The 16,104-nt window shown below is 40.0% G+C and overlaps 1 protein-coding gene across 1 annotated transcript in view; it reads left to right on the top strand.

Annotated features, from left to right (window-relative positions):
* The window catches only part of DNAH9 (dynein axonemal heavy chain 9), a 373,298-nt gene that overhangs the window by 175,168 nt on the left and 182,026 nt on the right, over positions 1 to 16,104 (top strand). Inside the window, exon 39 of the mRNA XM_003791085.1 lies at positions 14,287 to 14,452. Coding sequence (XP_003791133.1) covers positions 14,287 to 14,452 — 166 coding nt within the window. The remainder of the gene's footprint in view (positions 1 to 14,286; positions 14,453 to 16,104) is intronic.

Here is a 16,104-nt window from a genome sequence, read left to right as displayed (position 1 = left end):
TTGCTGGTGATAAAGTGGAGCTGGCCTTCCCTATCCATGGTTCTACATCTATGATTCAAAATACTGTGGCTGAAAAATATTTTTATTTATTTATTTATTTTTTGAGACAGAGCCTCAAGCTGTCATCCTGGGTATAGTGTCATGGCATCATAGCTCATAGCAACCTCCAACTCCTGGCTTAAGTGATTCTCTTGCCTCAGCCTTCCAAGTAGTTGAGACTACAGGCACCCACCATAATGCCTGGCTATTTTTTTGGTTGTAGTTGTCATTGTTGTTTGGCAGGCCTGGGCTAGATTCAAACCCACCAGCTCTGGTGTATGTGGCTGGTGCCTTAGTCACTTAAGCTATAGGTTCCAAGCCTGAAAAAATATTTTTTAAAAATAAAAATAAAATATAACAATAAAAAATTAACAACAATACTGTATAACAATTATTTACTATCATTTACACTGCATTAGGTGTTATAAGTAACTTAAAGACAATTTGTATGTGGGGAAGGTGTGTATAGGCTATATGTAAATGCCATGCCTTCTTATATCAGAGACTTGAGTATACTTGGATTTTGGTATCCATGAGATGTGGGGTAATCCTTTGTGGATACCAAGGAATGACTGTACCCAAAAAGGATACCTGGAGAATAACAACAGGAGCATCAGGAGAAACAATTTAACATGGAGAAATCCTGCCAGACCACGGAAGAAATATCTGATATATGAGATTAAAAGAATATTGAGCTAAAAGACCCAAACTGATGCTGAAAATTGATCAAGACTTCAGTTTTAAAAGGAAAGAAAAGAGACAAAGACCATGTGTTTACTTGCTAGAGAAGAATGTGAATTAAAAAAATAAATAAACAAAAACCTATTTCTAAATTGCCTGACCATGATGGATGTAAAAGGCTATGATCTGTCTGAAGAAGTTAAAAACCAGTGGGACAAGGCAGATAAACTTTTTAGCACAGAGTGTGGCCAGAAATACCCTCCAGAAAAAAGCCAGTCGATATTCTGTCCTCAAATCTCTGAGACTTAAAAAGGGAAGTCTGAAAAAAAAGGTGGGGAGGGGGAAGTCCAGAGGTTTATCAGTTAAAATTGAGTATTTATAAAGCAAGATGGTAAAGGCAAGTAACTACTCTCCAATATGAGGTTTAATTTCCAGCGTCTCTGTATGACAGAGTTCATTTTCTGGTGTACACTATAATTTATAAATTGTGATAATGTTGTTATTAATATCAATAATTGTAATGGTGGTCATTCAACAACTATTAATTAGAAGATGCTTTCATAATCAAAGGTCTAGACAATGGGAAGCATTCAAATACATTATAGCTTTGCAGATGATCATTAAAATAATTTATATAGGTCAAAGTTGCATACTGCACTTACTCAATACCCTCCCTACAAAACGTATACCATGAAATGATTTTGAATATAGCTACCATGTCAACCCTGAGGATCAAATATTAAGTTTAAAGATTATATTCTATGTTGAAACTATGCTACTCCCCACTGTAAGTCAATAAATACCTATACCTGCTAATAGAAAAAGAGAGAAATTTATAGCATTGCAAGCCTTCCCCAAAAGAACTGAAAGAGAGGAAGTCCACAACTTAATGGGACATCTCAAACAACTGGAAAAGGAAGAACATTCCAACCCCAAACCCAGCAGAAGAAAAAAAATAACTAAAATTAGAGCAGAATTAAATGAAATTGAAAGATCAATAAATCAATAGATCAATTGACAGATCAATAAATCAAAAAGTTGGTTTTTTGAAAAGGTCAATAAAATAGATAAACCTTTGGCCAACCTAACAAGAAATAAAAGAGTAAAATCCCTAATTTCCTCAATCAGAAATTATAAAAGCCAAATAACAACAGACTCCTTAGAAATTCAAATAATCCTTAATGAATATTATCAAAAACTCTATTCTCAGAAGTATGAAAATCTGAAGGAAATAGACCAATACTTGGAAACATGCCCCCTTCCTACCCTTAGCCAGAAAGAAGTGGAAATGTTGAACAAGCCTATATCAAGTTCTGAAATACCATCAATTACAAAAAATCTCCCCAAAAAGAAAAGCCTGGGACCAGATGGCTTCACATCAGAATTCTACCAAACCTTTAAAGAGGAACTAGCATACCTATATTACTTAACCTTTTCCAAAACATAGAAAAAGAAGGAATACTCTCCAACACATTCTATGAAGCAAATATGACCCTGATCCCCAAACCAGGAAGACTCAACAAGAAAAGAAAATTATAGACCAATATCTCTAATGAATAGTAACGCAAAAATATTCAATAGGATCCTAGAAAACAGAATTCAGCCACACATCAAACAAATTATACATCATGATCAGATGGGTTTCATCCCAGGGTCCCAAGGATTGTTCAATATATGCAAATCTATAAATCACATAAACAAAATAAAAAACAAAAACTACATGATTCTCTCAATTGATGCAGAAAAAGCTTTTGATAATATCCAGTGTCATTTCTTGATCAGAACGCTTAAGAAAATAGGTATAGAAGGAACATTTCTTAAACTGATAGAGGCCATCTATAGCAAACCCATAGCCAACATCATATTGAATGGAGTAAAATTGAAATCATTTCCACTTAGATCAGGAACTAGGCAAGGTTGCCCATTGTCTCCACTGCTTTTTAACATTGTAATGGAAGTCTTAGCTACTGCAATCAGGCAAGAAAAGGCAATCAAGGGGATCCAAATAGGATAAGTTGACAAGATTTTAACACTGGTAAAGTGGGACACCGTTGAGGGGGGGCAGGGCCTGGGGAGCAGGGCCTGACAACAATGCAAACTTTGATAAGCAGTTCTTGATAATCTGTTCTCAACAATTATTTGTTATTATTAAAGTTTAACATTATAAAATTAACAAAAACAATATAAAATGCATATCCTGGCAAAATAGCCACATGGCAGCTGAAAACCGTATATTCCCTTCCTGTTCTTCCGTGTTCCCTAGCTTGTTGTGGATTCTTTCCAAAAATCGGGGCTTTTTAAAACGCCACAGGACGTGGGACAAATTGTTAAAAATCGGGACTGTCCCGCCAAAAGCAGGGCGTCTGGTCACCTTACTCTAGAGAGAGGGGGGCTACTTGTTTGTTCTAGACAGTTTGGCTCCTTCTGAGCTAATTTTCCTTGCCTAGAAGCAAGGGAAGGAGCCAGTCTCCTTCTGATACCTTGCCCAGGAGGGGAGTAGGGAGTTTACATTAACCTTTTCATTTCCAAATGAAGTTACATTAACCTCTTCATTCCCAAATGGAGTTACATTAACCTTTTCAGCAGCTGAAAACCGTATATTCCCTTCCCATTCTCCCACTGTTCCCTAGATTGTCATGCATGCTTTCCAAAAATTGGGACTTTTTAAAAACGCCGCAGGGCATAGCACAAATTGTTAAAAATCAGGACTGTCCCACCAAAAGCAGGACATCTAGTCACCTTAAAATAGGACCACAGGAGATCAAACTGTCCTAGATGATATGATTGTATATCTGGAAAACCCCAGGGACTCAACTACAAAACTCCTAGAAGTGATCAAGGAATACAGCAGTGTCTCAGGATACAAAATCAATACTCACAAATCTGTAGCCTCTATATATACCAACATTAGTCTAACTGAAAAAACAATCAAGGACTCTATTCCCTTAACAATAGTGCCAAAGAAGATGAAATATCTGGGAGTGTATCTAACAAAGGATGTGAAAGATGTCTATAAAGAGAACTATGAAACTCTGAGAAAAGAAATAGCTGAAGATGTTAACAAATAGAAAAATATACCATGCTCATGGCTGGGAAGAATCAACATTGTTAAAATTTCTATACTTCCCAAAGCAATCTATAGATCTAATGCAATCCCTATTAAAGTACCTCTGTCATACTTTACAGATCTGGAAAAATTAGTACTTTGTTTTATATGGAAATAGAAAAAACCTTGAACAGTCAAGACATTACTCAGAAATAAAAATAAATCAGGATATATAATGCTTCCAGACTCAGATTATACTATAAATCTATAGTGATCAAAACAGCATGGTTCTGGCATAAAAATATAAAGGTAGATGTATGGAACAGAATTGAAAACCAAGAGATGAACCCAGACACTTACTGTCATTTGATCTTTGATAAGCCTATCAAAAATATAAATTGGAGGAAAGATTCCCTATATAACGCATGGTGCTGAGTGAATTGGCTGGCAACTTGTAGAAGACTAAAACTGGACCCATACCTTTCTCCTCTAACAAAAATTGACTCTCAGTGGTTAAAGGACTTAAACTTAAGACATGAAACTATAAAAATTCTTGGAGAGCATGTAGGAGAAACATTTGAAAAAATTGGCCTGGGAGAATACTTTATGAGGAGGACCCCCCTGGGAAATTAAAGCAACATCAAAAATACATTACTGGGATCTGATCAAACTAAAAAGCTTCTGCACTGCAAACAACACAGTAAGTAAAGCAAGTAGACAGCCCTCAGAATGGGAGAAGATTTTTTTAGGTTATATTTCCAACAAAGGTCTAATAACCAGAATCCACAGAGAACTCAAACTTACTAATAAGAAAAGAACAAATGATCCCATTTCATTGTGGGCAAGAGATATGAACAGAATCTTTTGAAGAAGACAGGTGCACGGTCTACAGACACATGAAAAAATGCTCATCATCTTTAATCATCAGAGAAATGCAAACCAAAACCATTTTGAGATATCATCTAACTCCAGTAAGATTAGCCCACATCACAAAATCCCATAACTATAGATGTTGGCATGGATATGGAGAAAAGGGAACACTTCTGCAATGCTGGTGGGAATGCAAGCTAATATGTTCCTTTTGGAAAGAAGTATGGAGAATACTCAGGGATCTAAATGTAGACCTGCTATTTGATCCTGCAATTCCTCTACTAGGGTTATATCCAAAAGACCAAAAATCACTTGGCAACATATTTGCACCAGATTATTCACTGAAGCTCAGTTCATAATTGCCAAGTCTTGTCAGAAGCCCAAGTGCCCATGGACCCATGAATGGTTTAATAAATTTTGGTGTATGTATACCATGGAATACTATGCAGCATTAAAAAAAAGATGGAGACTTTACCTCTTTTATGTTTACATGAATGGAGCTGGAAAATATTCTTCTTAATACAGTAGCTCAGGAATGGAAAAAAAATATATCCAATGTACTCAGTACTACTATAAAACCAATTTATAATCACTCTCACTTTTATGTGAGAAGTGAATCACAACTGTAGCCCAGGATGAAGGAGGGAAGGGGAGAAGGATGAGAAGGGAGAGGGTGGTTCGATAGAGGGAGGATTAATGGTGGAACTACATGTATGGAGCATATTGCAAGAGTACAAGTCAAATCTATCAAGTATTGAACACAAATGTCTTAACACTGTGATTAAGTAAATGAGGTGAAGGCTATGTTAATTAGTAGGATGTAAGCATTCTGATTTGTACAAATAATCAACACATTGAATCCCACAAAGGCATGAATGTATTCATGATCTATGTATACATGACTTAATAAGAAATAAATAAATAAAAGGTCCACTCTGTTAAAGCTCAGACCCTGGACTCTGAAAAGCGCTGTGCTCTCTTACTGGGAACTTCCTTGGTCTTGCTTTAGTCACAATCCAAACAATGTTGATTATCTCACTTCTTAGCTTAAACTATTTTAAAAGCAACAAAATGGCAGGAGAAAGGGTGCCATCAACAATGAGAAGAGTGCCAGCCAGAAGCCTGGGCTCAGAGAGGAAACTAGATACTAAATAAAGGAGATGCTTGAGAAGACAGCTGCTCTCTCGTCATTGAGCAGGGAGGCAAACTGTCACGCCCCCTTTGTTAACGCATTACTGTTGTGCAGCTCCGTGTGGCATAGTCTGCGTTAAAGGACAGGTGGCTCACCCGGCCAGATGTGCAAAAGTGTACATAATTTGTCCGTAACAGCAGAAGACAGGAAACAGCCTAATTGTGCAGCCAAGGGAGTACTAAGCAGCATTAGAAAGAATGAGGAAATTCTCTATGTGCCAAGTTGGAACTATTTCCTAAGTTTTGTTGAATAAGAAAAGCTAGATGTAGTGCAGTGTATATAGCGCTCCAAATTGGGTCTTGTCTTAAAAGAAATATACAAAAATTCACTCACTTATATGATTTTTTTAAATAGACAAAGACTGAAATATATATTACACACACACAAACACACCCACACCCCCCATACTTTATCTATATACTTAGGATATCTCCAGAAGGACACACAAGAAACTGGTAACAACAGTTGTTCTGGCAAGGAGAGCTGGATGCTGAGAGTGGAATGGGGAATTGCTTAAACTTTCTTTTAAAAAAAAACTATGAAATATTTTAAGCATGCAGAAAAGTACAGAAAATAATATCACAGATGCCCCTGTCGCACTATCCAGATTTAACAGATGGTGCAGTTCTGTCATTTTGCTGTGGGTCCCAGCACTGTAAGCACAGCTCACACAGCAGCCCCTGTCCCTTCCTCCTTCCTGCCCCTGTTAACTGGAGAACTGAAGTTCCTGTGTCCTATTTCAAGTGTACATGTTACCTACCCATAAAACATATAATGATATGTGTATGTAATTTTTAACTATGTGTCCCAGTACCTTCTGACAACTTACTTTTTAATCCTTGTTTAATACATGCAGATGTTTTTCATTCATTTTCTCTCCTGCATAGAATTCCATTGTGTGACTAAATCACCAGTCATTCATCTTTTTACTTACTGAAAGACAGCATGAGTTCTGTTCACATTTTTTTCTTTTTTTAAGAAAAAATATATTTAGTTATAATTAACATGCAATGAACTTCATATATTTAAGGTTTACAATTTGGTAAAGTTGGAAATATTTCATGCCTGTGAAACCATCATAAAACTGAAATAAAGAACATATCCATCACTTCTGAAAGTTTCCTCAAGTCCCTCTGTATTCCTTCCCTTCCCACCCTTCCTCCCTGCTCTGTTTCAGGCATCCACAGATCTATTTTCTATCCCTATGGATTAGTCTGTATGTGCTACAGTTTTATATAATGGAATCATACAACACACACTCTCTTTTTTGCCTAGCTTCTTTCACTCAGCATGATTTATCCACATAATGTGGATAAATCTCAGCAAAGCATATCAGTAGTTCATTCTTATCATTCCTCAATAGTAAGATACAACATGCAAAACACTCAAAGTGATTCCTTGTGTACAACAAGTGCTTGGTAAATGCACGATGTTACAATAATATTAACCAAATCCTTCTCAAATTTAAGATTTTATATTGTGCAATAATTTCTAAGTCCCAAATGCCAAACAAACAAAACCCAACAAACTTCTTTTACTTGAATAAATATCTTAACATAAACTATGCTGAAATAAAAATAACCTTTTGGGAAGAAATATTCCAGCTTTCAAACAGGCAATAACACCCACCCAGGAGGTCAATTCCTGAAGGCCTCCAGGGGGGCATTTTGCAGCTCACTCATCCTGTTACCCCATCAGATGCCATTTTTCTCAAAATCAAATGTTCTTTTATAGAAGAGGTAGCTGGTTGATAATACTTGCATCTCTCCTCTCTTTAATTATATCCAGTTCTGGAGTCTCCATTGAGTATGTTTCTAAACACAACTTCAGAACTCCTTGAAATACAAATGAGGGCTGTCCTTCAAGCACTCACATAGCCCACCACATGTAGATAGTACAAACTTTCTTTAGTGTTTACAAGGTGCCAATTCTAGTCATAAGGGTTTTATTCCCTTTAATCCATTCAATTCTGCCCAACCTATAAGACACTATTTCAGTAATACTTTAGGCTGTAAATAATAAAAAAATCAGACATTAGTGGAAAAAACAGAGTTCCCTCCCCCGCCCCCACAACATGAAATCTGAAGAGAGGCAGTTGCTAATGTTGACTCAGTGGCTCAACACTGTCAATGCCAAAATATTTGCCATTGCTCCCTCAAGGTGGTAGAATGGCTGCTGTTGCAGTCATCACATCTGCATTCCAAATAAAACAGAGAGTTCATGCCCATGTTAGGAAATGATAGGTCTGCAATAACTGCATAGACCTATGCATGTGTTTTACTGTTGAGAACTGTGTCCACTCCTGCTGAGCAGTGACTGAAGAGAAGGAGATTGGAAATGTTGTTTGTCACAGATCTGATGATAGCCTCATTTTTTTTTTTAACAAGATGATCAAGGGAAGCTTGGAGATGTTAAGGATTTCCCTCAGAGTCACCTATGAGTTAATGGTAAAACCACCTTATTTCATCAAGCTAAAATGGCCTTCTACTTTGATAAGGCTAAGTTGTACATCTTAATTTCCGTAACAGAATGCCAACTTTGCTTCCATTCATCTGATATCTTTGATGTTAAATATAGTGCACCCTTCAATGAGTCATAGAAAATCTCAGCCTTCAACTGGCTATGGTTCAACACATGCACAGACTACAGGTTAACAACAATGACATCTCAGGCTCGGCACCAGTACCTCAGTGGTCAGGACCCCAGCCACAAGCACGGGGGCTGGCAGGTAAGAACCCAGCCAAAGCCAGCTAAAACAACAACAACAACAATAACAAAAAAATAGCTGGGCATTGTGGCGGGTGTCTGTAGTCCCAGCTACTTGGGAGGCTGAGACAAGAGAATCACTTAAGCCTAAGAGCTTAAGGTTGCTGTGAGCTGTGATGCGACAAAAAAAAAAAAGTGACATCTCAGGGGGAGAGAGACAGAGGTTTGTGTCCATTCTCCATATACGTGCTTCTCTGAACTCAACGAACCCACCTGCATTGCCTTCACCCCTTCGCTGATCTACAATTTGATGGCTCCCCTTGGGTTCTGTTAAAGGTTACTATACTATAAGAAATAATTTTAAGTTATTTTTATATCTTCTGCAAAATCTCAGACCGTTTTGTAACCTGATATATCTTTTGTAGGATATATCAACTCCTAGAATTTAGTGCCTGCATTCATTTAAGAAAATGAGGTGGATTTGTACCAGTAACCTGGGATCCCATGCCTATTATAATTAAACATAGATTTAGCTCTGAGCTTTCAAGCAAGAAGTTCATAAAGAAAAATGTGAGATAAATTGTCATTTGGTTACAGTCGTCCCAGATTATTGATGTAGTTAAATTTCTTCCTATTCTATATTGTTTTGCAAGCCCTTTCTAGCCTTTATTTTGATTGGCCTGTTTTAGGTCTCTTCTGATTCTTTGAGAAGATATGAATAATTTCTTAAAATAAAAGAATTCACAGAGACCTACATATAGGATAGTTTAGAAACAGAAAAAGAAGAGCAAAGAACTTTGTTAAGGCATCGCTGGGCTTATGGTTTCAGTGTAAACGGAGAGAGACAAAGTTCTCACTGATTACAAGCCTGAGTTCTCTTACCATCCAACTGTGATTTGAGTTATTAGCTCAACAAATTTTTGAGTGCTTAATTACACTAATTATATAAGAGCTCAGATGTCCAAAACTTTGTGTAAAATGGATCTCTGTAACCTGTTTATTACAAAGCTTAAGGTTGAACTGGCCCTCAACAGTTCTAATCAAATTCTCAGCCTCCCAGGAGCATGAGCTTTCATTGTTACAGACAGACAGCTTTCTGCCACTTCATGTCTTCCAAAAAAGGGTTGACACAAATCAAAGTTGAATCATCAAAGATTTATCATCATTCTGCTTGGGACTGTGAAAGGTTCAAAGAGCAATATAATGACATTGAAAACAACATGTATTTCAGACAGTAGGGAAATTATTCCATAAGTTTTGGTATATCCCAATTATGAAACATTTAAAAAATATCTTAGGAGGATATTATCATATAAAGATGTTACAATATATTAAATAAAAAAATACATAAGCAGTATGTTCACCATAATTCTGATTTTGTACAGGAAAAAGGCTAACAACACAAATAGACTGGAACAAAATATACCAAAATATTGAAAGTAGTGCTTACCACTATGTGATAGAATTATGGATGATTTTCATCTTAATTATTATGAATTTCTATGCTTTTTGATCTTTCTAAAATGAATATGTATTATTTTTATAATCATGAAAAGTATGTTATTTTTTTAAGGAATAAATGCAAAGCCCTTACATGATAACTAAAGATTCTTAACACAGGAAAATTAGATAATATAAAAGGAAAATAGCTCAAAGAGGTACACAAATCATGTCATGCTAAGTAAGACATGATTAATTATTAATGAGCTCTCTCAAAAATATGGTGCAGGCAAAGAGTTGACGAAACTGAGATTTTCTCAAGGGCAGTAAGCACGTCATCATGTTTAAGAAGAAGTTTGCAGTAGTGGTTGTGTGAGACACCACAGCTGGGCCAACCTGAGTTAATATCCTGCCCTTTGCCACTTAGTAGCTGTATGACCTTGGATTCAATCCCTTAGTTTCTCTGAGCCTCAGTGTTCTCATCTGTGAAAATATTTTTAAGTGGTAATGATAATGTATCACAGGGCTATGTGAGAGGTCAAGGTACAGTGCACATCAAATGCTCACTACAGAGCCGGCTCCTTAGTCACACCCCATGGACAAAAGAATGAGCAGCTCTAATGTACAAAGACTGCATTAGGTTCTGAATCACTGGGACTAGAATGGTCCTGGACAGCCTAGACAGGGGTGGGATGTGAGGGACTCTCACCAGGTGAGATGGCAGAGCATTGAAATTACTGTCTAGGCTCGGCACCTATAGCTCAACCGGCTAAGGCGCCAGCCACGTACACCTAAGGTGGCGGGTTCGAATCCCCAGCCTGGACCCGCCAAACAACAATGACGGCTGCAACCAAAAAATAGCCGGGCGTTGTGGCGGGCGCCTGTGGTCCCAGCTACTTGGGAGGCGGAGGCAGGAGACTCGCTTGAGCCCAGGAGTTGGAGGTTGCTGTGAGCTGTAATGCCACGGCACTCTGCCCAGGGGGACAGCTTGAGGCTCTTCTCAAAAAAAAAAAAAAAAAAGAAATTACTGTCTAAAGACCTGGATTCCAATCCCAGGAAGGTGTTGCCCCTGTTGTAGTCTCAGTGGCTCATGCCTATAATCCTAGCACACTGTGCGGCTGAGGTGGGTAGATAGCTTGAGCTCACTGGTTCAAGACCAGCCTGAGCAAAATCCAGACTCCCATCTCTACTGAAAATAGAAAAACTGAGGCAAGAGGATGGCTTGAGCCCAAGAGTTAGAGGTTGCTATGAGTTAGGACACCAGGGCACTCTACCCAGGGCAACAGCTTGAGATTCTGTCTCTAAAACAAAACAAAAACAAACAAACAAAAAAAAACTTGTTTACCTATCTCATGGGGTTAATAATAAAATACATTCCTTTCTTCCTTAATTTAATAGATTATTTTTGAGCACCATACTACGTGCTGAATAATGTCCTGGTTCTTGGGGTTATGACAATTAAGAAAACAAACCAAAAAATCCTTGCCCTCTCAGAGTTTAGTATGGAGGGGTGGGTGGGGAAATAAACAAGATACGTAAGTGGAAGATGTAAAATATTAGGTGGTGATAAGTGCTATGAAGAGAAATGGAGCAGAGGCTCAGCGCCTGTGGCTCAAGTGTCTAAGGCACTAGCCACATACACCTAAGGTGGCAGGTTCGAATCCAGCCCACCAAACAACAATGATGACTGCAACCAAAAAACAGCCAGGCGTTGTAGCAGGCACCTGTGGTCCCAGCTACTTGGGAGGCTGAGGCAGGAGACTCACTTGAGCCCAGGAGTTGGAGGTTTCTGTGAGCTGTGATGCCACGACACTTTACCCAGGGGGACAGCTTGAGGCTCTGTCTCAAAAAAAAAAAGAAAGAAAGAAAGAAAGAAAAGAAATGGAGCAGAGCAGAGGATAAAGGGGGGGGGGTTCATCTTAATTTGTGTACCAGGGAAGCCCTTTCAGAAAAAAATGGCACCCTAGTAAATGAAAGAGTGATGGAGTGAGGGAGAAAACTGTGCTGGCATTTGGAAGATGAGGATGCTGGACACAGAAGACAGCCAAAGCAAAAGTCCTGGGGCAGCAAAACACAGAGCATGAAGAGAGGACAGGAGAGAGCTGAACAGAGAGTCAAGTTTAGCAGAAGTCACTAGCCTGGCTTTTGCTCCCAGTGCTAGGGGATGCCACTGGAGGGCCGAAAGCAGGGACTGCCATGATCTGATTTACACTTACACAGGTGCCGCTGTCTGTGGCTTTGAGAATATAGTGAAGGAAGTTCAGGGGGAAAGCGGGGAGACCATTGGGAAGGACGAGTAGTTACCCTCCTACAGACAGGAGGGCAGCAGCGGGCACAGCAAAATGAAATGACACATGGGAAACCACTTTGAAAATTAAATTGCTCTTCAAGTATAAAATGACCATAAAATGGTGCCCAGGGAATGACATGAATAAAAACACAGCCCCTGGTGGGTGGCTGGCATGGTTCCAGGGCTTGAACCCCAAGCTGTTCCATCTGGGTTCTCAAGGAGAAATTCAATACGAATATAAAATGAACTTGGACCTGGCAGAGACTTGAGTCTCTAGATGTGTTGACGACAAATCAAAGCTCAGAAACATGATGAAAAGGTCACATCTCTTCTCAAGTCTCATTTAGTCAGGTCTTCAACATCAAACTTTTCCCAGAATTCAAGCCACTTCCCCTCCCCCCAGTTCTGCCTGGAAACAGAAAAAGTCACTATCACCACATCTTATATGTGACATGCAGCCGAGCTTGGCCAAGGAGGGATCAAAAATGTATCTGTCATTCCTGGCAAGCCCTTTCTCTCTCTGGAGAACTCACCATCCATTTGACATAATCCTGTGTACTCCAAGGCTACTTCTTATTATCAGACATGGTTTTCTCCTCAGCCATCCTCTAAAAACATAAAGAGCTTAATCAACCCAAATTACAGGGTCTGCTTAATTCCAGGGGTTGAATTATGATTTGAATTCATTGCCTTGAGAGAAGGAGAAACAAGTCTTCCTAAGGGCAGAGAATTTCCTGTTAGCAGGACTGTTCTCAAAAGCATGTCCTTGGCAGCCCATTAATTATATTTTATTTTGACAGATCTCACACATTGTTGTTGTTATATCTTTAGAGGGGAAGAAGATGTTGCGTGATTAATTAGTTGATAGTGTATGTTAATTGGATGCTAATTAAATTTAAATTCAATTCATATTTGAAACACTTAATTTAACTCAGAACCAGAAAATTGGAATATTCAAGCTTCTTGAAGGAACTTGTCTTTCTATCTGTCACCTTCCCATGTCTACTGACATTTTTTGCTTGTTTACAAACTTGTTTTTCAAGAGAAGAAATCAGATAGGTCTTAGAGCTTCCAGCTGTAATAGTTAAGTGTTGGTTTTTGCAATCCATAAATATCTAATTGCTTGGGGGGGGAGAGTACATTTATCCCCCCCCTATTACTTAAGTTTGTTCTAAACAAGTCCTGTCATGCTGGAGAACAGTGCTGTTTGATTTCTTCCCTTCGGCTTGAAAATTGAAGAATCAATTCCAGAGGAGAGTCTCCAGAAAGGTGCATGTATGCCCTGGTAGGGGGCCAGTAAAACTCAAGGCAAGAGAGGGAGCCGTTCATGACACTGGAAGCATCGGGGAAATTCTCTGAAGCTGTTTTGTCAACTCGCCATCAAGGAACACCCTACGAGATGAACTCACTAGAGCACTGTTGGCCAAATAGCCATTGATTCCTCGTGAATAGCCTCAGAGCAGAAGGGGCCTCAATCTAGCCCTGGGGTGGGAACCACAGCCTTTAGGTGCCTTTGCTGTCTTAGGTAGAGAGGGCAGGTCTACTCAGGATCCAGTTGGGCTAGGGTACTCTTTATATTCTGGTCCATAAACAAAGAAAGCTGGCACCACAGAAGAACAGAAGGAGCACGGCCTTTGGGGGCTAGCTGCTCTGGTTTGCATCCTGGCTTAGGGAAATTGCTCAGTTCTTCTGAGCCTCGGTTCCCTCATCTGTAAAATGGGATGGTAACACACATGTACTAATCTCAAGTAAGGATTAGGTGAGATAGTTAATGTTTGTAAAAGCCTAGTCCAGCACATATAGTGAGCTGTTCAATGCCCACGGTGTCCTGTCCCCATCGTTGCCTGGTAATTTCACCGTCACTTTCTGGCCCTGTAACCTGAATCTAGTAACAGCTGCTGCTCCTGCTATCATTGCTTGCACACAGGTGTTCAGGAAGCACCACAGCTTGTCCTCTGTGTTGCCCTGTACTGACCTGTGAGGTTTGAACCTCCTTTCCTCACTAACTGGGTCTCTCCTCAGCTTCCCTGGAGAAGCCACTAGAAAAGAAGGCTGGCAGAAATTATGGCCCCCCAGGCAACAAGAAGCTCATCTATTTCATCGATGACATGAACATGCCTGAGGTGGACGCCTATGGGACGGTGCAGCCACACACCATCATCCGGCAGCACCTGGACTACGGCCACTGGTGAGGGCACTGACACAGGGGGCCTGGGCTGGGGCAAAGCCCTGCTGCACCCACAAACCCAGCATAGCTCTGGTGTCAGATGAGAAACCCCATGGTGCCACAGACCACCATGTGGGTCTCTGTTCCTGCAGCCTGTCTTTCATAGCAGTCCCCAACATTTCTGGCACCAGGGACCAGTTTCATGGAGCAGGGGTGGGGTGGGGTGGTTTCAAGATGATTCAAGTGCATTAAATTTATTATAAATTTATTTCTATTATTACATTGTATTACGTGATGGAATAATGGTATGTTATATATCTATATAACTCACCTGCAACTACACAGTCCAGGAGTTAGCATCACACCTCAGCTCCACCTCAGATCACCAGGCATTAGATTCTCATAAGGAGCTCACAACCTCGATTCCTCACATGTGCCATGTACAGCAGGGTTCCTGCTCCTGTGATAATCTGATGCTGCCACTGATCTGACAGGAGGCGGAGCTCAGGTGGTGATGCGAGTGATGGGGAGCAGCTGTAAGTAGGGCTGAAACTTTATTCAGATGCCTGCTTCTCACTTCCTACTGTGCAGCCTGGTTCCTCACAGGCCATGGACTGGAACAGGTCTGTGGCCCCAGGGTTGGAGACTGCAGCTCTTACATACAGGGGCATTAATATCTTCAGAGGGTACTGAGCTTTCATCTAAGGAAAAAATTCCACCTTTTTCTTCGAAGCTCATCTCAAAAGTTGCCTTCTCTAGAAGCCTTGTCTAAGCCCCCAAAGCAGAATTAACCACTCCCCTCCCTGCCCCACCATGGTCCCATAGCACTGAGAGGTGATTCAATACTGGCACCTAATTAACCCCCCTTAGGGTGCACAGGTGTCTGCACACCTTCGCCGCCCTGGTCTCATTAGAGCATCTCACAGGGTCCGGTAGTCTCTCATGCAACAGCATAGCTTGTAATGACAGAAGGTCTGAACTTGTCAGGAAAAAAATAGCAAAGTCAGTCATTGATTCAGGACATTGGTTCACCTGAATCTGCCACTGAGAAAAAGTGGAAGGAGAGAATTCAGGGAGAGGAATTATAACTATCAGGGTAATTTGGCTTATGTTCTTTTCCTTCCTGAAGTCTTTATTGGACACCTGAAACACACAGCCACCCATAATCTTCACACTGGTGGTATTTGAGCAGCAGAAATTCACATGTGAAAAAAAATCAAGGAAAGCTAACTAGTTTTATTTTAGAGTCATGATCACAAATGTTAACTGGGAAATAGAAACTCCTGGAAACTCTTGCCAGATTGCCTTAGTCCCTCACACGTTCATCCTCAGAAATGTCTGTCCATCCCATCTCCTCTCTCCTCAGGCTTCCCACACCACCTCCGCCTGAGTCTATGTCAGAGCACACAGACGCACCTCTGTTCACTGCTCCCACATCCTACTTGCAGCCCCACGTGTACCTTCTCTGCCCTGTTACGTCTCACCTAAGCCTCAGTCATCCTGCAGCATCCTGATTCCACTCTCTCCTCCTGACTTCATCAGCCATCTCCCCATTGTCTCCTTCCTATCATTTAGATTTGCATAAATTTATTCTCTTAGGTTAAAAAATCATTTTCTAATTCCTTTTCTGTGGCACTCCCCCTAGAGAACCAAACCTCTGTATTCTGTCCCTA

The sequence above is a fragment of the Otolemur garnettii genome, unplaced genomic scaffold (genome assembly GCF_000181295.1).
Source record: "Otolemur garnettii isolate 467f Iridium unplaced genomic scaffold, OtoGar3 scaffold00046, whole genome shotgun sequence".
NCBI lineage: Eukaryota > Metazoa > Chordata > Mammalia > Primates > Galagidae > Otolemur > Otolemur garnettii.
The sequence above is the reverse complement of the archived record's forward strand: the minus strand, read 5'-3'. Positions and strand labels throughout refer to the sequence as shown.